The sequence below is a fragment of the Gopherus evgoodei genome, chromosome 2 (genome assembly GCF_007399415.2).
Source record: "Gopherus evgoodei ecotype Sinaloan lineage chromosome 2, rGopEvg1_v1.p, whole genome shotgun sequence".
In the NCBI taxonomy this organism is placed as follows: domain Eukaryota; kingdom Metazoa; phylum Chordata; order Testudines; family Testudinidae; genus Gopherus; species Gopherus evgoodei.
In genome coordinates this window covers 87,032,045-87,054,683 of record NC_044323.1, presented here as the reverse complement: position 1 = coordinate 87,054,683, position 22,639 = coordinate 87,032,045, and the positions used below count along the sequence as shown (strand labels likewise).

General features: G+C 41.3%; 1 protein-coding gene across 1 annotated transcript in view; it reads right to left on the bottom strand.

The window, feature by feature from the left end:
• The window catches only part of STAC (SH3 and cysteine rich domain), a 102,463-nt gene that overhangs the window by 57,157 nt on the left and 22,667 nt on the right, over positions 1-22,639 (bottom strand). The window contains exon 2 of the mRNA XM_030551274.1: positions 17,923-18,199. Within this exon, the coding sequence (XP_030407134.1) occupies positions 17,923-18,199 (277 nt within the window). The remainder of the gene's footprint in view (positions 1-17,922; positions 18,200-22,639) is intronic.

The following is a 22,639-nucleotide window of genomic DNA, read 5'->3' as shown; positions in this document are numbered from 1 at the left end:
AGATGAGCTGATTGCCTCACACTGAACACATAAAGCCACAGTTCTCCCAGCATTCACTTATCAAATATTCAGCAGCTTTGCTAACTATTTCTGTCCTTGAAAGGAACTATCCACCACCGCATTTCTTAAAATATCACCTCTTGTTGATGATTATCTAAATGTTGGTTACGATGCAAGAGCAACATGATAAATAAATTAACAGCAAAATGTATTATTAAAGCCAAAAAACAAATGCAATAAATCATCTCTAATTTACTGTATTTTAAAAAAACTGGCATTGATGTCTCAGTAACAACCACTCCTCTGCAAAACGATTGCCAGTGTCAGGTGAGCTCTTTGCAAGCCATATACAACAGAACATTGTAGAGGGTTGTTTTGTCTGAAAGGCAGATAAAAACTGCCTAAAGAAGCACAGTACTAATATTCAGATTTATCACACTGCTGGAACTTGCTAAATGGCAAGAAGCAATAGGTACGAGACAATATTTTTAACAAAAAAAAAAGTGGTTCAGATAAAATAACCAACCCAAACACATCTTTAAAAACACTATAGGATACTACAGAAGAAGCCAGATTTAGGCCAACATTTTCAAGCTGGGTTTCCTAAATGGACACAACCTAAGTCTGTGGCCTGATTTCAGAGTCTGAGCACTTGAATTGCTCGTGAAAATCAGGCAACATTGGATGCCTAACTATGGATTTCAGTGTCTTTACTTCAGTCACGACCGTACATACTACAGCAGACAAATAATTAAACGTTTAAAAAAATCTTCCTATCGAAGATTTCCCGTGGAGGGTAAAAGGCAGAAAGTAGACAGCTACTTCTGGAAAGTATTCAGATACTCTGGCGATGAGGGTGGTATAAGAACCTGACCAGAATAGAATAAAGAACAGGAAAAGCAGCAACCTGGACCAGTGGCTGAAGTAAGGACCAGTACAGGCCAAGGGTTTGGCCTTAGTTTGGGCAGATAAACTTGCAAGAAAGTCCAATCAAATGAGATATACAGTTCAATTCCTAGATCAAAAAGAGATTTTTGATTCGGGAAATCAGATTTTCCGATAATGGCCTCTCTTTGTATAGGCACAAGTTATTTGCACCTGTCTTTTCAAATGTGAAAAAACGTACACCTGATTTTAAAAAAACTGGCTTTTGAGTGTTTTATGAGATAAGCTTCTCAAAAGTTCAGATGCTTATATGTACTAACCCTGCAATCTTCTGAGGTCTACAGCCCATGATTAGGAACCTGGAAGGTGAGAAAATACTATCAGACCAAAGCACTGGCTGCAAAATGTAGAGTGGTGCATTCGCTATGCAGAAAAGGGGGAAAGGAACCCTACGCTGGGAAATAGAAGGACAATCTGTTCTGAGTTCATCACAGCTACGGGATTTTTCATCCCGTCTGTTCTGCTAATAACTGTTTATCATTTTTGTTGCTTGTGTCACTCCATTACCAATTAATCTGAAGTGAAAGAGAATGCAGTGTGCCAAAGGATTAAGACAATTTAACTTCAAAACCCCCCACCTTGATATGTAAACAGCTGATTGCCCTCTGCGCTTCTGCTGCACCAAACTTCTTAAAGCTTTGGCTATTTTCTCTTGTGGCACGAACACTAATTTGTCAAACCAACTTCTCTGTTGTGTACCTGGACTTTGTCAATGCAGATAGAGCAGCAGAGCTGACTCTGGAGCCAGCCAAATGAAAAGACAGATATCTGACTTACTTTTGCAACCCCTCCCTCCATCTTCTCCCCATGTCACAGAAGCTGCGCAGGAGGCAGCAGCAGAGGATAACTACACACACATGCCTAATACTTAGTCTGCTCTCAGAATCTGGCTACATGCAATTTTCTAATCAGAAACCAAATTCTGCTCCTGGAGGCACATTCAGCTCTAATTGATTTGAGCTGAAGCCACAGGTGTGTGTGGGTGGGCATAATTTGGACCTGAGTGGGAATAACCCCAAGGATCATATTTTGTAGAACTCTACAGGAACCATTTCACAGGAAATTCAGCGATTTCAAATTTTCAAAACATTTGTTTGGGGTCAGCTGAAGCATTTTGAAGTGTTTCATTTTGATTTTGACTTTTTTTAGGGCTGTCAAGCAATTAAAAAATTAATTGCGATGTTAAACAATAATAGGATACCATTTATTTAAATAGTTTTGGATATTTTCTACATTTTCAAATATATTGATTTCACTTACAATACAGAATACAAAGTGTACAGGGCTTGCTGTATACTTATTTTAGATTACAAATATTTGCACTGTAAAAAACAAAAGAAATAACACTTTCCAATTCACCTAATATAAGTACAGTAGCGCAATCTCTTTATCATGAAAATTGAACTTCCAAATGTAGAATTATGTACAAAACCCCCCTGCATTCAAAAATAAAACAATGTAAAACTTTAGAGCCTACAAGTCCCCTCAGTCCTATGTCTTGTTCAGCCAATTGCTCAGACAAACAAGTGTTTACTTTTGCAGGAGATAATGCTGCACACTTCTTGTTCAAAATGTCACCTGAAAATGAGAACAGGTGTTCGCATGGCACTGTTGTAACCGGCATCACAAGATATTTATGTGCCAGACACACTAAAGATTCATATGTCCCTTCATGCTTCAAACACCATTCGAGAGGACATGTATCCCTGCTGATAATGGGTTCTATTTGATAACCATCCAAAGCAGTGCGGACCAACGCATACTCATTTTCATCATCTGAGTCAATGAGATATCACCAGCAGAAGGTTGATTTTCTTTTTTGATGGTTTGGGTTCTCTAGTTTCTGCATCAGAGTGTTGCTCTTTTAAGACTTCTGAAAGCATGATCTACACCTCATCCCTCTCAGATTTTGGAAGGCACTTCAGATTCTTAAATCTTGGGTCAAGTGCTATATCTATCCTTAGAAATCTCACATTGGTACCTTCTTTGCATTTTGTCAAACCTGCAGTGAAAGTGTTCTTGAAACAAGCAACATGTGCTAGGTCACCATCTGAGACTGCTATAACATGAAATATATGACAGCAAAGCAGGTAAAACAGAGTAGGAGACATTAAACTCCTTGGGGGAGAATTGTATCACAAATTTAGTTAATGCATTATTTTTTAATGAGCATCATCAGCGTGGAAGCATGTCCTCTCATATGGTGGCCAAAGCATGAAGGAGCATACAAATGTTTAGTGCATCTGGCACATAAATACTTTGCAATGTTGTTTACAAAAGTGCCATGCAAACACCTGTTCTCACTGTGAAGTGTCATTGTAAACAAGAAGTGGGCAGCATTATCTCCCTTAAATGTAAACAAACGTGTTTTTCTTAGCAATTGGCTGAACAAGAAATAGGACTGAGTGGACTTGTAGACTCTAAAGTTTTACATTGTTTTGTTTTTGAGTGCAGTTATGTAACAAAAAAATCTACATTTGTAAGTTGCACTTTCACAACAAAGATTGCACTACAGTACTTGTATGAGGTGAATTGAAAAATACAATTTCTTTTCTTTGCCATTTTTACAGTGCAAATATTTGTAATTAAAATAATATAAAGTATACTTTGTATACAGTGTTGTAACTGAAATCACTATATTTGAAAATGTAGAAAAACATCCAAAATATTTAATAAATTTCAATTGATATTCTATTGTTTAACAGTGCAATTAAAACTGTGATTGTGATTAATTTTTAATCACAATTCCTTTTTTTAGTTAATCGCGTGAGTTAATTGTGATTAATCAACCACCCTACTTTTTTATAATATGAAATAAATTTTGAAGCAAATAGTCATTTTGAAATGAAAAATCATTTGACTTTAAGTAGTCATTATCAAGAGGCTTCATTTCAATTTTTTTTTAAACAAAATTTTATTGAAATTGATACTTCCCGCAGAAAGTTTTGATTTTGATGAAATAGTGTTTTCCAACAGAAAAACATTTCATTAGAAAATTTCTGACCATCTCTCATATTAAGTGTTTGACACAGAAATAGGTAAACTCTGCCATCAGTTACAACCCTTGAATAGAATTTGGTCCTGGGTTTATGATTTATTCAGCACAGCAGTGATAGCTTAAAAACAATTCTACACAGTAGCGGCAAAGGACATGAATTTTTTTAAAAAGAAGAAAGCCTCTCATTTGCTGGAAAGAACTCTTTCACATGATCAATACAGGATTTCACTCCATCTCTGCAATGCATGTAAAAGGAACTTTTCCTTCATGGGGTCTATCTTTGGAGCAAGATAATCTGAATGGTAAATAAAAATTTCATTTTATGTCATAGGCTTTGGTCATTAGTTCAGCCAGATGAATAAGGCCTTGTATATATTTGGGAATAGCCTTCATTCAGTGTTCAGTAGCTGCCCTGCTGCAAACTCCAGATGTAGATTTCAAAAGCTATGATTTGCATTGGTTGAGTTTACCCTAGATTTAAGCTGGAGTAAGTTGAACCAGTGCAAATTTTGGCTTCCCTTCTCTACACTTGGGGTTTGCATGAGAGAAGATACACCAGTTTCTGGTCTGACAGCTAAATCCCAAGCCTAGACAAGGTCTAAGTGTACCATAGACAGGGAAGGAAATTGGGAGAGTTGTAATCTCGTGGTTTGTATTTAGGATCCAGTGGAGCCGATCAGGTGAGCTAGTCCTCAACAGCATAACTTCAAATGTAAGAGGACATGTGTGTATGTTTCAGAAAGGGACTTGTTGAGGGGCTGGCTTTTGGAAATCAGCAAAGGGTTTTATCTGAACCAATCAGAATCTTACAAAAATTCAGGTTTGGTTTATAGAAAGGGGTGAAGTTTGGGCTGTATCCATTCCCAATGATAACAAACGCTATATCACAAACAAACTCAAGTTTAAGGTCCCACAAGTACTCCTGTTCTTTTTAAGCTCAAGACTGGATGTTTCAAAAGAAACAAAGGGAGCTAGGTACCCAAATCCCACTCAAATTCAGTTAATCCCCATAGGCTCCTTCAAAATTTCCAGTCCTAGACAATAAATGGATTTGGTGCTTACTCTCCCAAAGGTGCCCCAGGGGGCTAGCTGCAATGGTGTTTCAAAGGGAGTTAAACAAAAGGGCCTGCAGGAGCAGGAAGGATCTCGCTGTTGGATGCAAAGCACCCCTAAATAGTGTAGTCTTCTTAGAGCCAGACAACAAATGTTTTTCACAGGATGACTCAAATCTGCTGCACCTTCAGATGCAGCCTTCCCGTGCCCTCTTTTCTGGTGCCCTTTCAGATGCGTTACCCTCAGTGGTTGCCAGTATCACCTATGGCTACAGCTAGGTCAGAACAGGGTAAATATGAACTTTCATGCTGAACAAACCAGAAGATGACTGCTGATCACTGCCAGTAACTTTAAGACTTCCCATAGCATGCAGCACCTCAGTATTCACCTGTAAGCATGTATACAGCTTGCATCCCAAACTGCTGCTAACAATACCCTCTCTCTTCCCGGCAAGCTCCAGGGAACTATTCTGTGTGCATGCTTAAAGAGGAATGCAAGGTGTTCTCCTTTATGCAAATATCTGATGATTCTTACAAGATCTAGGGCAGCACAGGATCTATTTTGAGCTTTCCATGTGTCATTGTCCTTGGTGTGTGAGAGACACATTAGTGCTGGTGAAAGGTGCCACATCAAGAGCCCTAGATACAGAAGTTTGCTGTATTCTATGCTGGCCAATGAATATGCCTCAACCCTGGCCTGGAACTAAGGACCAGCTGGCATCTTCACATACATTCAGTCTATAACCTCACTACTGAGTTTATCAACAAGGGAGCCAGTTATATCTATTATGGAAATACTGGTCGTGGCTTTAAAGTTGAGTCATGCACACTGCTTCATAGATGCTACTGGGGGAAGATGATGTCCGGGCCCTTTTTCTTCCTGATCCCCCACATTAATGGGCCTGGTCAGAGCTCCACTATTCCAGTATGTACTCTGTGGCATGCAACAAGGATTAAGTGGGGGTGCAAGCGAGTTCTTTTAAAAAGAGTGAAGTAAGGTGTGTTCCACCACATATCCCCACCCACTACCTTCAAGCCACCCTTCACTGTGCTAGCTGCATGGCTCTGGCATCCACTACACAGCTGCCACTAGGGTGACCAGACAGCAAGAGTGAAAAATCAGGACGTGGGTGTAAAAGGAACCTATCCAAGAAAAAGACCCAAAAATTAGGACTGTCCCTATAAAATCGGGACATCTGGTCATCCTAGCTGCCACTGCTCTGCTCCTAGCACAGTTTCACATAAAAAAGTCAAAATCGCAGTCTAGCGTGGTTCCTAATGAATTATTTACTTGATTAATTTTGCTTTTCTTTTCATGAATTGGCTGCAAACAGATCGGTTAATTCCTTATTCAGAATTTTTTTAATAATACTTTCTGCAAATAATTCCTGGCAAATAATTCTGCAAATAATGTTTTGTATTGCTTACACTGGAAAGATGTCCCTTGCTTTGTTACTTTCCCTTGACCAAATGAGCATAACTCTACCAAAGGCACCTCAAAGAGGATCTCAGTGAAACCTGAAGCTTTACCTGAGTTCTCCCAGATAAAATTCATTTACAGGGACTTAAATTTATATGGTTCTTTTTACAATAATTGGTCTCAATGAAATGAAATGAAAAATGTCATAGCACAAAACGTCATGAGACAGAACTGTGGTTAGAGCTGAGATAAGAAACACAGGGTATGTCTACAGTGTAATTAGACACCCACAGTTGGCCCATGCCAGCTGACTTGGGCTTGCTTGAGGGGCTCAGGCTAAGGGGCTGTTTAATTGCAGTGTAGATGTTTGGGCTTGGACTGCAGCCCAGGCTCTGGGGCCTCCCACCTCACAAGGTCCTAACGTCCAGGCTCCAGCCTGAGCCCAAATCTCTACATTACAATTGAACTGCCCCATAGCCCAAGCCCATGAGCTTGAGTCAGTTGGCATAGGCCAGCCATGGGTGTTTAATTGCAATGTAGATGTACCCCTTGAGTATGCTCTTCAGGTAGTGACCAAATATTTTGTTTCCAAGTTACCTCATGCAGATAACAAGGGAACCTCCCAGCCATAGACAAGTTGTAATCAGAGTCACTGTTAGCAAGAAAAAAGATTTATAATCTAGTGGTAAGCATCAACTATCTGGTGTGTCCGCACGAGTGTCAGGCTGGAGTGTCAGCAGGTGTATAATATCATCTGCACCCACAAATATAAAATAGGCTTGTGTCAAAGAAGGCAAAGACTTCATCATTTGTTTACACTGGGGCACCTCAACTTCATCCAACAGGGGATCCATATGGACCAGTTGTCAGAAACACAATGGTCACAAAACAGAGCTGCTGGCATTCACTTCCATTTGTAATATGAAAGTATGGCCAAGAGTAGAAATGGGTCACATCATGCAATGCTGCATGTTGGCTACCAGGGTCATCACATCTCTAAGCCATGCTGCTGGTCTTAACGATAATGATAGCCACAAGCTACACTGTAGCTTCCTGTGTGGGGCGCTTTTAACATCCTGGCTATATGCAGCATTTTACTTTCTTGAAAAAGCAGCTTCGTTAAGCAGCTTGACTTACTTTATGGTTCCTGCAGTCCTTAAGGTGAACCTCCCATTGATTTTGCCCAACATCACACTTACCAAGCAAGTGGTAACTGCAGTCATCTATATAACTGAAATATATAGGTGCCTACAAAGACAGGTCTAGAGGTAGAAAAATAAAGTGCTTCCTAAAAAGGTCAGTTAGAAGAGAGTCATGCTTGACAGCAGCATTAGCCTCAGGAAAGTACTTAACAGTACTTTTGAAAATGGCTCCCCCCCACCCCAACCCTGTTCTGTGGTGCATTTGAAGTCTAGGTTCTCCCCACGTTCTTCTGTTGTATTGCTCGATGCAGCAATGTTGCTACTGAGCAATCATGGGGACATCACAAACACATTTAGTGAGAATTGTTTCAGCGGTAGTGGTGTTTTCACAAGTCATCTGGGTTCGAAGTGCCTTGACAACGTACTTTTGAAAGTTTTGCCCACCTTCCTATCTGCTAGGCAACAAACTTTACCCAGCTGCTTGAAAGTGTCTAACTGAAGATTAAACACACTAATTGTCTAAAATTTACAGTCAGTTAAAAATAATAAAGCAAGAAATGTGAACTATGCTTGATGCCTTGCAAGGACAAATTAGAATTTGAAGCGGGCTTCCAAGCTCTTTTCTAGGCGATTTAAAGATAAAATTCTAACCTCATCTCAGAGATGCAAGTCCTCCCCAAGGATAAACAGACCCAATTTTTGCTTTTCAATATTCACTTTAAAGTATGCTTAGATCCTTACTACCAAAGAGAAATATTAATTTCACACAGAGGTGCTGTACATTCCTCTGTTTCTTTACAGACTTATGGCTGGATATCACTGGGCACTCTTAAATCCAACAGGAAAGAAAGCTACGGAGCTGGAATCAATTACTGTTCTTTCATGGCTATATTACAAAAGGCCCAGCTGGCTGCCTATGGACTACTCCAGTACAGCTAGTGCTACATTTAACTGTCTTACATTATCAGTGGTAGGAGTTAAGTACTTATCGATAGCCAATTTTAACAAAAAATCAAAGCCTGTTACAATATTAATTTCAAGCTAACAGGTATTTTTAAGTTAAGGTTTTACACTAAGTGTTGCTGCTGCCTTTTATGAATGCTTAATGTCTGTTTCCCACGAGCTCTTCACAGAAGAGACTAGATGAAGCTAAAGTAAACATTAGGTTGGGATTTTTAAGAGTGCCTTAAGGAAGAAAGTGCCAAACTCCCATCAGAGTCAGTCAGAGTGAGCGGCTAATTCTCTGAGGTGCTTTTGAAAATACACCTAAAGGGATAAGAGAATTACTCTGTCCTCTTGCACAGAAGAATATGGCTCAATCCTCCTAGCCCTTACTCACACAAGTAGATCCACTGGACCTGATCATGCCCCTACACCCACGCAGAGCAGAACCATCATATGTAGATCTCACCCATTCTGTACAGAAATGGGTTTATCAACTTCTGTCACAATATTCCTCCCACTCCCCTAGAACAGAGTCTGTGCCGGGGGATAGTTGGAGACTGGGAAGAAGGCCATGTGTACACTTACAAGCTTACAGCAGCACAGATGTACCGATATAGCTGCACTGATGTAAGATTGCTTGCGTAGCTGTGTTATGCTGATGGGAGTGAGCTCTCCCATCAACGTAATAAAACCAGCTCAGTGAGCGGTGGTAGCTATGTTGGGATGCTCTTCCAAAGACATAGCACTGTGCACACAAGAACTTATGTTGGCAAAACTTATGTCACTCAGGGGGAGTGTTTTTTCCACACCCCTAAGCAACAAAAGTTTTGCTGATATAAGTGCTAGTGTAGACATGGCTGAAGAGAGACTGGGAGTGAGCACAGAAGGAGGGCAATGCACATCATCTTCCCTCTGATCCTGAAAGATCTAGTGAAAAAGTTAACACAGTCACAAGCAGTATTATTCTTTGCACTGAGTCTTACAGGAGCCTTATGAACTATCACAGCCAGAAAGTGGCTCTGGAAAGGAGCCAGCTGGGACTTCTGGCTGGGCCCAATCCTGATGTGATGGCACAGAGCTGCTCTGTGGATGGCTTGGTCTCATTCAGATTCTAATGACCTGCCAGGTTTCAGTCCTGTTGCTGTAAACTTTCCCCACAAAGATCTCCTCCCAGAATCCACTCCTGCAGGTTCCTCCTCAAAAGGGAACAATCTTGGCCATTGGCTTTAGGGGACGATCCTGTCAATAAAGACTACTCAGGCACGTAAACAGTTTGCCACATCAGGCCTTCAATTAGGAAGCTTAAATTCAGCAGAGATAAAAACTCAGTACTTTATCCTAATTCTGAGGCATGAACCCTAGTGCACATGAATCCTGTGACTGATTTTTCCATGTGCACACTTTTGGTTACAAAGTATTTCAGTTTCAGAAAAAGCAGTCAAAGGTACTACAGATAATGCATATAGCTTAGGAGTTTCTCATCCGCGATGGATCCTTCCGGTCAAGTACTTAAACAGAAAAAAACAACCCAAACAACTGAACAGATACTATATGTAGCAAAAACCCCCCTGTCCTACTAAAAAACCAAACCCATGTCATTTCAACTGAAGGCCTCATATCAAAGCCTTGGCAATGGAGGCCACATTCAGCTTTGGTGTAAATGGCCACAGTTCCATTAACCTCAGTGCAATTGAGTTATACCTGCTGTGACAGACCCAGGCCAGTTGGGAAAAGCAGAGTAGCAGAAGGCAGATATACTGGCCACTGGATAAGCAGTTTTCTGTTCCCTGAGTGGTCAGAGCAGGGGCTGCTCCTGGCTAATGAGAACACCTGACTCCAATTAACCTGCTAAGAGTCAGGTGAGGCTGTTAAGCACCTGACTCTAATTAAGGCCCCCTGATGCTATAAAAGGGCTCACTCCAGTCAGGCCAGAGAGAGCTGGAAGCCAGAGGAGAGGAAGTGTGTGCAAGGAACTGGGAGTAATAGGTGTGCAAGACCTTGAGAGTGAGTAGACATACTGCTGGAGGACTGAGAAGTACAAGCGTTATCAGACATCAAGAGGAAGGTCTGGTGGTGAGGACAAAGAAGGTGTTTGGAGGAGGCCATGGGGAAGTAGCCCAGGGAGTTGTAGCTGTCATGCAGCTGTTCCAGGAGGCTCTCTAGACAGCTGCATTCCACAGGGCCCTGGGCTGCAACCCAGAGTAGAAGGCGGGCCCGGGTTCCCCCAAAACCTCCCAACTCCTGATCAAAGACAGGAGGAATTGACCTGGATTGTGGCTTCTACCAGAGGGGAAGGTCTCTGTGCTGTTTTCTGACCCACAGGGTGAATCTGTGAGGCGAGCAAATCCACCAATAAGCACAGGACCCACCAAGGTAGAGGAGGAACTTTGTCACACTGCTTACACTGAATCTGAGTTTGGCTTGTCAGAGTGTGCTGTTTTATCATTGGAGGGATAAATAGGATTACTAATGCATGAATTTTGTATTGCATTTTATTAAAACTTTGTGATTTTTTTCTGTCTCTCCTCTTCCAACCCCCTCTAGTTTTCTTCTCTTTTTTAAAACTTTCCCACAGGAAAAATAAAATAAAGTGTGTTTTTTCCAGATTGGAGAAAGTTACAATAATTCTGCAAGGAGAGCATACTGTAGTAATCTCTCTCTCAGGTGACAAAGATGAGTATCAGAGTGGTAAAATCTACATAAGATTAGGACTGTTGCAGTCAGAGGATCATTCGTGAATGGATATGTCACAGATGATCAGCATCTAGACAGTTAGAGATCAGTTGTCTTGTCCACTTCCCATTTTTGCAAGTTCTGAATTCATTATCTATTACATGGGCTGCTGAGCCCAGAATACCCATTAAATCCTCACAGTGGATTTATGAAGGCCAGGGTGAACTGACATCTATCCAGAAGGTATTTTTGCTTTAATTTATATTCAATGATTTAATGAAAGTTAGTTATTCGTGAATTTATAGCAGTTGTAATATACTTATCACCATAAGGTGGGTAGTCGTTATGGGTCAGAGTTAAAGTGAGTAGTGAAAGTCAACTGCTGTGTTTTCAATTAAAGAAAATAATTGTTATAAGGTTGTTTTAAATAAATGGCTATTTACTGACTGGGAACACTGAAAATACATTTCTGAACAGATTTATTTTCATGTCAGATATTTTTAAAACCAAGTTGGGTTAATTTCTTGATATGCCACTTATATTTGCCTTAGACAGGAAGTATTAAATACACCCAGTCTGTGTGGAATGTGTGGAAAATAAGACTTTTTTTTCCCATCTGAGTCATTACAGGAAATGAACCATAAATGAGTAAAAGGTTTAGAAGAGGGCCACAGATGGAGCAGGGTTTTTTAAATACATAATGTTTTCTTCTAAGTGTGAAGTACTGACATAATGTTTTCTGCTGAGCGCAAAGTAGTATAATGATGAGTGATGACACACTATAGATTGGGAGAAAAGTGAGAACACGTGGTTTTGATCACCCTATCTTTTTTAAGATTCTTTTTTCTGACGTGACATTACATTTACAGTTCCTGTCTTTGCTGGTGCGTAGATATTAAATGTTGATAGACTTTTTCCTTCACCTCATATTGAACTGAGTTATCCTATTCTGCCTAAAACAAGTGAAATCTTACATAAGAAAACAAAAAATGGGAAGAAGCATCTGAAGTTGGGTGTAGAACAGGTCCTTGGTAATAGTGACTATAATATAATTAAATTTAACATCCCTGTGGCAGGGAAAACACCACAGCAGCCCAACACTGTAGCATTTAATTTCAGAAATGAGAACTAAACAAAAAGGAGGAGGTTAGTTAAACAAAAATTAAAAGGTACAGTGACTAGAGTGAAATCCCTGCAAGCTGCATGGACACTTTTTAAAGTATCACCGTAGTTAAACAAAGTAAAAGAAGCAGTGAGAGGCAAAAAGGAATCCTTTAAAAAATGGAAGTTAAATCTTAATGAGGAAAATAGAATGGAGCATAAACTCTGGCAAATGAAATGTAAAAACATAATTAGGAAGGCCAAAAAAGAATTTGAAGAACAGTTAGCCAAAGACTCAAAAAGTAATAGCATTTTTTAAAGTACATCAGAAGCAGGATGCTAAACAACCAGTGGGGCCACTGGACGATCCAGATGCTAAAGGAGTATTCAAGGACAATAAAGCCATTGAGGAGAAATGAAATGAATTCTTTGCATTGATCTTCATGGCTGAGGATGTGAGAGAGATTCCCAATCCTGAGCCATCCTTTTTAGGTGACAAATCTGAGGAAGACAGGATACTGGGCTAGATGGACCTTTGGTCTGACCCAATATGGCCGTTCTTATGTTCTTAATGTGGCCTGGAGTTCATCTTATTTTCCTGCTGTTCTTTTATTTCAGTCTTTAGCTACAGCTTCTGATAAATTGGAACTCAATTCAGTAAAATCAAATATACTCAAACACACATGCACATAAAAGTCTTCTGTGCTCTGGAAACCTCTTCAAACCTACAGATATTTGATTTTCAACCTTCCCCACTGCTGCCGTTAGAGAGAGAGAGAGAGAAATTATCTCTCTTTTTTTAAATTCAACTGGTCTCTAAGGGTACATATACACTGCCATTAAACACTCACGACTGGCCAGTGTCAACTGACTTGGGCTCGGGCTACAGTGCTATAAAATGACAGTGTAGACATTTGTGTGCAGGCTGGAGCCTGGGCTCTGGGAGCCCATGAAGGGGGAGAGTCCCAGAGTGCAGGCTTCAGCCTGAGCCCAAACATATATACTGCAACTTCATGGCTCTGCAGCCTAAGATCAGCAAGCCCAAGTCACCTGACATGGGTCAGCTGGGGGTGTTTTACTGCAGTGTAGACATACCCAAAGTACTACTGCAAGAAACTGCCTTCAGATGGGAGCTCCCTTTATCCTGCAGTGTTCCCCTGAATGTGGAAGGCTCTCTCTTGTTTGGTTTGACAGGCAACAACTACCTCTGTGCCAAATGCTTATTTTGCCACTCTAGCACAAGGGAATTGCACCCAAAAAAACTGAGAGCAACATTTGGCCTCCCATCTTCAAGCCCAAGCATAAAGCACATTATTGTCTGTTGTCCTGGTCATTTCCACAGGAATTTTACCTTGTGAGTGCTTTCGAATGGGTTGTAATGCATTTTGCGATTCATGATATGAAAAGCACTAGAGTAGCTTTTCATTGTACTCATCCTACTCTGTATATTGAAACCAGTTATATGTATTTGACCTTTATCCCTCGACTCTACATCTGTAAATGGAACAAACTGAGACAATGAGGGAGCCGACACTGAAAGGCAGAATTGGGCTCATTGTACTGGATGACAAAGAGGGATGTGATGCGCACATTTTCTGTAGGATGATGTTGTTTCATGTTCCATTACTCTAATTTTGTCTTCAGTGAAAAGAGCAGCATAGAGAGCCTGCTGTCTGCGTTGTAAGTTTCTTGTTAGCTCTTAAGCTACAGTAAGATTTTGACATACTGGCAGGATAGAAGATCATGCTGTGCAGAGCTCAACATTCAGCGCCATACCCAACTGTGCTGTTCAGTTCACAGATCAGTGCTCCATCTTAAGTGAGCCTGGAATCCTTCTGGATGACAAAAAAATCAAACCATCTGAAGCCAAGCAGAGATTTTCCTGGACTCTTTCTCTCAGTGACCTTTACAAGACTTCAAAACATATTTCAGCGTTTCTCTTCACTCCAATCAATAAAGAATTTTGAGCCATACACTCATTACCCTGAAATATCACAGCTGATGGAAAATATGAATGGAAAGAATGAAAGGTGTTACGTTATTACAATGAAAATTCAGAATCACAACTGACCAGGGCAGAAGTGGGTTGGCACAAGCTTTTTCATTTGGAAGCAGGAAATATGATGAGATTTCCTGGAAAGTGCCTGTTTTGTTTCAGCAGCCTATGGCCTATAGTATCAGAGGGGTAGCCCTGTTAGTCTGGATCTGTAAAAGCAGCAAAGAGTCCTGTGGCACCTTATAGACTAACAGACGTATTGGAGCATGAGCTTTCGTGGGTGGATACCCACTTGGTAGGATGCCCATAGTTATACAGCTTACCTGGAGTAATTGAGCTATATCAAATATTACTATTCAGTTCCCACATGCAGTCCGTAATACAATGTTATAAAATCAGACATAGCTGTGGGAAGAAGAGATGGAGAGGACTGCTGTAATAGAAGCAGCTCCATATGTCACTTTACAGGGTGTCTAGACTGTAGAGTACCATGTGGTAAAATAAACTCAAAAACACCTTTTCCTTGCACCAACAGCTGCATAGTAGAGGTCTGAGCAATTCACCTGACTCATCCAGGCAGCCAGATAAAGTAGGTCACATTAGCTTCAACTCAGCAGGGATAAAAGGTTTCTTTCTATAGCAAAAGGGCTAAAGTGAGGGGTGGGAAGCCCTTCAAGGGGAAGCCCTGGGGAGAGCCAGCTCAGGATGCAGGTAGGGCCAAACTGATGTTTTGTAGTATGCCCTGCTTCAGGCCTTGCCTGTTTAAACTGTATCATGGAGGAAGCTGAACAAAGGCAAAGGGTGTATAAGAATTGAACTTGCAGGAGCTGTGTTTGCTGCAGGGAGGAGGCCCCACCTACCTATAGCAAAAGAGCAATAATATTTTGGAATTGTATTGGTTTGCAGTCTTACTAATCTACATCATTCACAGCAATAGCGAGAGACAGTTAGAAATGTGAACAGTGGGAAGCAAAGTTGGTCTGAGCTTATATTCTCAGTTGTATACATTTCTGAAACTAATATTTGACATCAAATCCACATCAGCCTGTTTGGTTTAAATAACCTGTTGTCCTCAGTCAGACCCACACCAGCCATACTTCTTTTGCTCTGGGCCTCTAGTATTCCATGGTGTTAATACTCTGTCTCATCCTCCTGGCTCTGATCTCAAATAGGAAACTATTCTCCTCCTCTCAAGATTTTTTAAGGCTATAAACCTTATATATAATAGAACCTGATGACTGTGCCCAGGTAGGACTTAGTCCTGTATGCCCAAGATCAGCAAGCAGCACTTCTTCAACTCCCACATTATATTTAAACTTTATTTAAAATACATTTTAATTTCAAAGGCTTCCTTTTTAGCACAGGTGTGACCCCAGCACCTCTTCTGCAAGGAGGTGCAGAAGGCTTACAGGGACCTCCTGATTCTAGTACGTACAGTCTAGTTCACCAAAAAAATGTCATGTGAGGTCTCAGATGAAAGCCGGTGTCACACTGCTCAGCAATATCACAAAATACATGTATGGATGTTGTGCAAGGAGTTACGCATATACACTGAAAATCTGTTGAGTCTGTATCAAGGCACTGGTCACCAGTGAAGGTGAAAAACAGGGTCTGTCAGGCCAGCGATGTTAATCCATCTGTTTCAATGTAAATTGGTTACTGCCTCATTCAAAGTGGGTCTCCCATCATCAGTCTGAACTTAATGCAAATGAAGAATTGTAAGAACTTCAGAAAGAAACTAACAGTAAGAAAAAGACAGCTGCCGGAGAGAACCATATCTTGAGATGCACATCAAAAGTTTGCTTGAGTATATTTGGGGGAGCAGGAAGACAAAGGAGATGCCTGGGCATCCCTCGCCAAGGAGGTAAATGGACAGCAAATTTCTTTTCTGAAAAAGGGGTCACAACCAGGCTCGGTTGAAAATGCTGGAGGAGACTTTGGGTGAAATAAGCTTCTTTAGAGAGAAGGTTAATCTGTTATTTCACTGCAGTCTCTAGAAAGCATGTCATGATTTTGTTTTGTATGTAGCCATTTGTTTCCAATATTCTTACTCTCCATCATTGGAATCTCTGTTCTTTGATAAACTTATTCTTATTTTCAGCATAAATACATCTCAGAGCTGTGGTGTTAAGCAAAATGAACGGCCTGAGTTGAATCTTACAAACTGGTGTGTGCTGTTCCTTTGGGAACAGCAGGCCTAGGTAAGTCAGTGGGTGTTCATTGAAGAAAGGGCTAGACACTGCAGGTAATGCTCTGAGGACTTGGGAGGTGGTGTGTGCCTATCGCTACCAGTACAAAGAGAGAAAGACCTACAGAGGCCTGGAAGGCAGTGCTTGTGCTGCTAGAGGTTGGTGGTTTCAGAAAACTGACCCACAGCAAGCACAGACAAGACTCCTTCATGCTAAGGGTAGATAGTGGTGAGGTGCCCGACAACCCTGAGTACCCTTGGAGAGCGTCACAATAGGAATATCGCTAAATACAGCTGAAGTCCTGGGCAATGTAGTCTTCTGTTGGCCCACCATCCATTTAAAAATTCTGCAGAAGGTCCCCGGGCCCCAGAAACACTGGAAAAGTTAGCTAAGACAGGACACCACCAATGCCGCAAACTAAAAAAACAAACATACTAGCATCTTCAGATAAGGGAGCCAGAGAACCTCACAACAGACAGGGGGCCACATCCTCATCAGCTTCCCATAACTCCATGGAGTTACACTAGTTTGCACTGGTCCAATGTACAGCTCAGGAAACAAACATTTTCTCACATCAAACCTGGCATTTTGAAATCTGCCACCAGGCTGAAGAATATGCGCTGCTGCAGGTTTCTGTCTAATACTTAAGTCAAGGAAGCGTGTCACTTTTTCTACATGAAAGTATTCACTGCCTCACTCTAATTTTTCCTGAGGAATAACATGGGCCCGGTTCTCCTCTCACTTACTCACTTTTACAGTGGTATAACTCCATTGATTTCAATGGAATTGCTCCTGCTTTACGTCATTGTATGTGAGAGGATAATCATCACTGAGTGTGTCAGCCAACCTTCTCAAGTAACAGCCTCCCTGTTGGCCTATTGATGGCTGGCATGGACCCCCACCCTCCATGACATGTAGAGGATGCAGCCTCTGCGCCACCATCCTGCCTGCACCCTCTCTCTACCTCTTCTTCTGCAGCACTATTGCAAAGCTAGTGTGGCAAGCCTCCACACTTGGGCAAATTTACACATAATCTCTGTAGGGTGAATCAGAATAGTAATTAACACTTTGGAATGCAGTGAAACAGTGTGGGACTTTCATTCTATTTGATTTATTATAATGAATGACATTTACCATATTTTCTAGCAATACAGCCAATAGGAACCAATGTTTATCAAAACCCAACAGGGCAAAATTTGGCTTCATAGCTTCTGAGTTGTGATACCTACATGTCATCACGGGAAGATACCTGTTATTTGGGTCAAACTGCAACCTATGTTAACTACACAGCTTAAAGTGTGAGATCATGGAGCCCATGATCATGTCAATGTGCTGGTTGGTGTGGATCAACAGTCCAAGTTGCTTTGGACTAGTACTGTCAAGAACATCTCTGTGGTTATGTATGGTCTGGGAAGGCCACTCTGCATATTCTCTCTCACACACAAACAAAATAATTCTTACCAACAATCATGTGGTTGCAGACATCACAGAAAGTGGGTTTTTTGAAGATGTGCTCCTGGAAAACATGAACCTGGTTGCTTTCTGACTGCTGTTGGAGTTTGATGGGTGTGGAGGTCTGGCTCTCTGAGTTGGGGAGCTGGCCGATGTTGGTGCTCACCTCAGGCAGCAAATCAACTTGTAATTTCATGTCACTGTTAGTCCTCTGGAAAAAGTTGTCTGCGCTTTTACTCCGTAAGCTTTTGGTCTTGAAAGAGAGTGATCTTTTCAGTTTCTGGAGCTGCAATGCAATAACAGAAGAGTTAGTCACTTTTTTTTTTTAAACACATAGCAGGTCAGGGTCATGTTGTGAGGTGTATTGTTGACTTTGTGCGTACATGTAAATTCCCACTGATATTAACAGTATGTTGGGAATGGATTATCCCAGTAATGGGACTGCAATGTAATGACTCCACTCCAGTGAGCTACATAATCCACTCCAAAATCCAACTAGCACCTTGAGAGTTAAGACAAGAGCTTGCAAGGAGAAACTCATTACTCCTGTAGGCTCTAACAAACAACTCTATTGCTGCCTTCTTAATAGGTGCAACAACAAAGTCATTACAGAGTATTATGCACATACACCCTGGGGAGAATATATGCTCCTTTTTGTTCAAGCCTGACAGAAATTAAAGTGCCATACACCTATGTACAGTCTTTGACTAGCAGGTAAAGCTATTTCAAGAACAACTGTTAAAGGATGCTGGAAGAGGAATGAATTCAGTGAAGTAGATTATGTATTTTTTTAAACATCTTAATTTACAATTCAGTGCAAACAGATACAATATTTACTCGTTTTTGTCCTAGAAATCCTGGTTTTAAAAAGAAAAATTAGTGAAGATGAAGAGTTACAGCACTATACGTTTTATCAGAATGACTGTCATTTTCCTGTAATTCAGGGTGGCTTTGGTACTGTGCCCGTGCTCCCCCCCAAAGAATTAGCAGTGCTATGAAAGGCAGTGGGTGAGGTCTGGTACCTATCATGGTGTGAGTTACAGAAGTTGGCAGATGTGACAGGCTCTGAAGTCTAAAGAGGGCAGTCAGGAGAAAGAAAAGCATGCTGGGTAAACATAAGCTGCATCTCCTTTCATGTTCATTTATCTCTGACATACAGCATGTCCATTTTGCCTATCACACAGTATTATTTCAACTACAGCAACGCTGGGCGTTATTTTCTTGGCCAATGCGGTGTAGCATGAAATTTTCCATGCCACACAGAGTCTGTCTGTGCTAACTAGGAGCATTTGTTTAGACTAGAAACTATTTACACTGGAAACAAGGCGATTGGAAGTGATAATTCAAATTAATGGACGGGAATGAGCTTGCATACTTTCCTGAAAGTGCGTGGTACAGGTCTGTAATCCTGGCATGAGATTTGATGTAGTGGCCTTGCGGCTCTGTTATAACCACTTTCCACCTCTGATCCTCCTTTTTTTTTAATTATTATGAAGCCTATAGCAGATATTAGTGGCCAGGGGCTTCATAAAATGGTGTGTCTCCCTATTATGAATGGGAGGCAGCCTCTACTCCACACCAGGCAGCCATATGAACTGGCACAAGGGATACTCAGGCCCTTTTCCTATATTTCTTCACAGTAAATTTCACTGGTCTGATGAACATGCAAGGAGATTCTGCTGCTTTAGCTCAGCTCTCCAGGTTAACAACAGTCCAGGTTGTTGTGTTGTAAAACTCCTGTTTTACACCCTTCAGTTTAGTTAACTTTTTCTCACTAGTGACTTGTACATGGAGGCTTCGTGTGTGGCAAGTCTGGGTATGAACATACAGCACACTAGCCTGCCGCTCACCCTGCAACTGCACACTAACAGTTCTGGAGAGTGCTTTGATGTCAGAGTCTCCATATAGATAAGTCCTTCCTGGGAGAGATCCTGACAATCCCTAAAGTGAGTTGTCACATACATTTTCTTTCTTGGCATGCAGAAAGAGCCCTGAGGAGATGTTCAAAGCAAACGCTAAAGTGTTTACTAAAGACTCATTTACTTCCATTACTCTCCAGGAGAATCATTACCAAACAGAGATCAAATGGTTAACTACCAAGTACAAGGACAAAGTAGCTGCCGATTTCCATAGCTACATCAACTGAAGCTTAATACTTAGAATTTCTCAGCCTGAGAAACACTGTACAACAGCACCAGCAAAATAGGTTATATCCCTCCTCTTGGGTCTTAAACCATTGGCCCCCACTAATAGAGTCTCAGCTGAGGTTACTTCATATCCCCAGTGACAGACATGAGATCAGCAATTAAAAAAAATAATCTTCTGGTTGCTATTGAAGTGCTTCTCAAAGAAACAAGACCTCATTAATGTAACCAAACACAGAGAATTATAGCAGCATAAGGTGACTGTAATGGCATTCATTATTGATTTGCTACTCATTTCTACAGTGCCACATGAAGTTAATTAAATCTCAAACATTACTATGCTTCCGCCATGGGCAGAAGACAAAGCTATACAATAAAGTGTTTTAGTACAAAAAACCAAAACAAAACAACCCCCTCACAAAAAACCCTGTCTAGTTCGACAGATTAAGATTCATTGGATATTATTTGCTCAGTCTCAGATACAGTGTCGTTTACCAGAGAAGAGCTCCACTGAAACCAAGACAGAGAGGTCCGAAGTTTTCAAAAAAGCCACAACTTGAGTGCCACTTGTGTGTGTGCAAATTTATGCATGCAAATTCTCTTGACCATGCAATTTGTGCACACTGTTACCAAAATGATAGAATTTGCACATTCTGATCCCATTTGAAATTGCACTTGATGAAACAGATGAATCGTACACATCTAAATCCTGTAACTTTATACACAAGTAAATGTGCAAAAATTGTAGCCTGAGTGGTTATATACGCATAGTAATAAACATATTTGGAAGCCCTAGATCCAATTCTCTATAGTTTTGCGCCTTGTGTAGTTAATTACACGTGTGCAACTTAAGTGCAAAACCTGATACGGCAGTGTTGCGTTTTTTTACCCACTATGCACAGATATAAATGACAGCACAAGATGCATATGTAACATTGACAGACCCCAGTCGTTGGCAGCAGAATCGAACCTGGGCCCTCTGTTGCTTCGTACATGAGCTAAAAGCCATGTGGCTCTAAGCTAAGGCTTTAGACAAAACTCACTAATCTCTAAGTGGTCTTGGTGCCACTACATGGGACAGAGCACCACACCCAGGAGGTGTGTGGGTTACATATAGGCAATGGAGAATTAGGCCTCATGTTTTGAAAGTTTGACTAAAGCCGTTTATCTGTAACTACATTGTGAGGAGAAATTGGCCCATTAGAGAACCCTAAGTATGCTATTGGATGTGAATGCATATCTTTGCTTCTGGTTTATCTTAATCTACTAGAGCAGGGGTTTCAAACACACAGCCCGCGGGGTTATTTCCTGTGGCCTGCCAAGCTCTCCCTGCCAAATTCCCCATGGCCCCCCGGAGTTATTTCCTGCAGCTACCAAGCTCCCCTCCCTCGCTGCCCCCCTCCTCCCCAGCACGCAGTGTCCCCACTCCTCTGCCTACTTCCAAGCGTTTCCCGCCACCAAACAGCTGTTTGGTGGTGCTTAGCACTTTCCAGGAGGGACGGGGGAGGAGCAGGGATCTGCACGCTCAGGAGAGGAGGCAGAGAAGAGACAGAGATTTGGGGAAGGGGTTGGAATAGGGGCAGGGAGGGGGCAAAGTTTTGGTGGGGACTTTGGGGAAGGGTTTGGAATGGGGGCGAGGAAGGCACAGGAAGAGGTGTGGCGGGGGTGGGGCCTCTTAGAAGGGGTGGACTGGGGGGTCTTTTGTACCTTTATATGAAAAAAAGTGTCAGTAATGTGGCCCTTGGGCCAATGTACTAGTCCCCATGTGGCCCTCGTGGTGATTTGAGTTTGAGATCCCTGTACTAGAGGGAGGATGATGCAAGCAACCAGCTAACTGGGGAGAGTTGAAGACATTGGGGAAATGTAAATGGCAAAAGATGTAAAATATAATCACATATCTGATTACGCTGCAGTCAAAAGAACACTGATTCTTTAAACAAAGATTTCTGTTTTCCATATCTTTGCAATTGTTTAAGCTAATTCATTTTGTCAAACACTGAAAGAGATCTTAAAAGATATGTCATGAAACATTTACATACACGGTTTGCCTGCTTTTTATCTCTTTTATACGAATTTAATGCTGCTGTGAGGCTACTGACTTACCAAAGCTAATACGTTTAGCTGGTGTAAGTGAGATCAGAATCAGGCTCTGTACATTTTCTCCCATCAGAGCAAAAACGTACAGTTTCAAGATTTTTAATCTCTCTCTAGAGACAAGCCCATAACAAATCCCCATATCTGATCACCTACGAATTTTGTCTTAGAAATGCAAGTGGCCAGCTGTTTGTTACTTCTCTGGTTTAAGTCACACATGGAAAGAAATTTGAGCTACAAAGTTTAGACCTAGATCTTGATCCTAGCTCAGTGTTGCTTAGAGTGACCAGAGAGCAAGTATGAAAAATGAGGACGAGAGTAGGGGGTAAATAGGAACCTATACAAGAAAAAGACCCCAAAATTGGGACTGTCCCTATAAAATCGGAACATCTGATCACCCTAGTGTTGCTTCTGCTGAAGACGGCAGCAACCCAAACTTCTAGTATTGCCAACCCCAACAATTTGTAAATAATGAGTCAAGGCCTGAA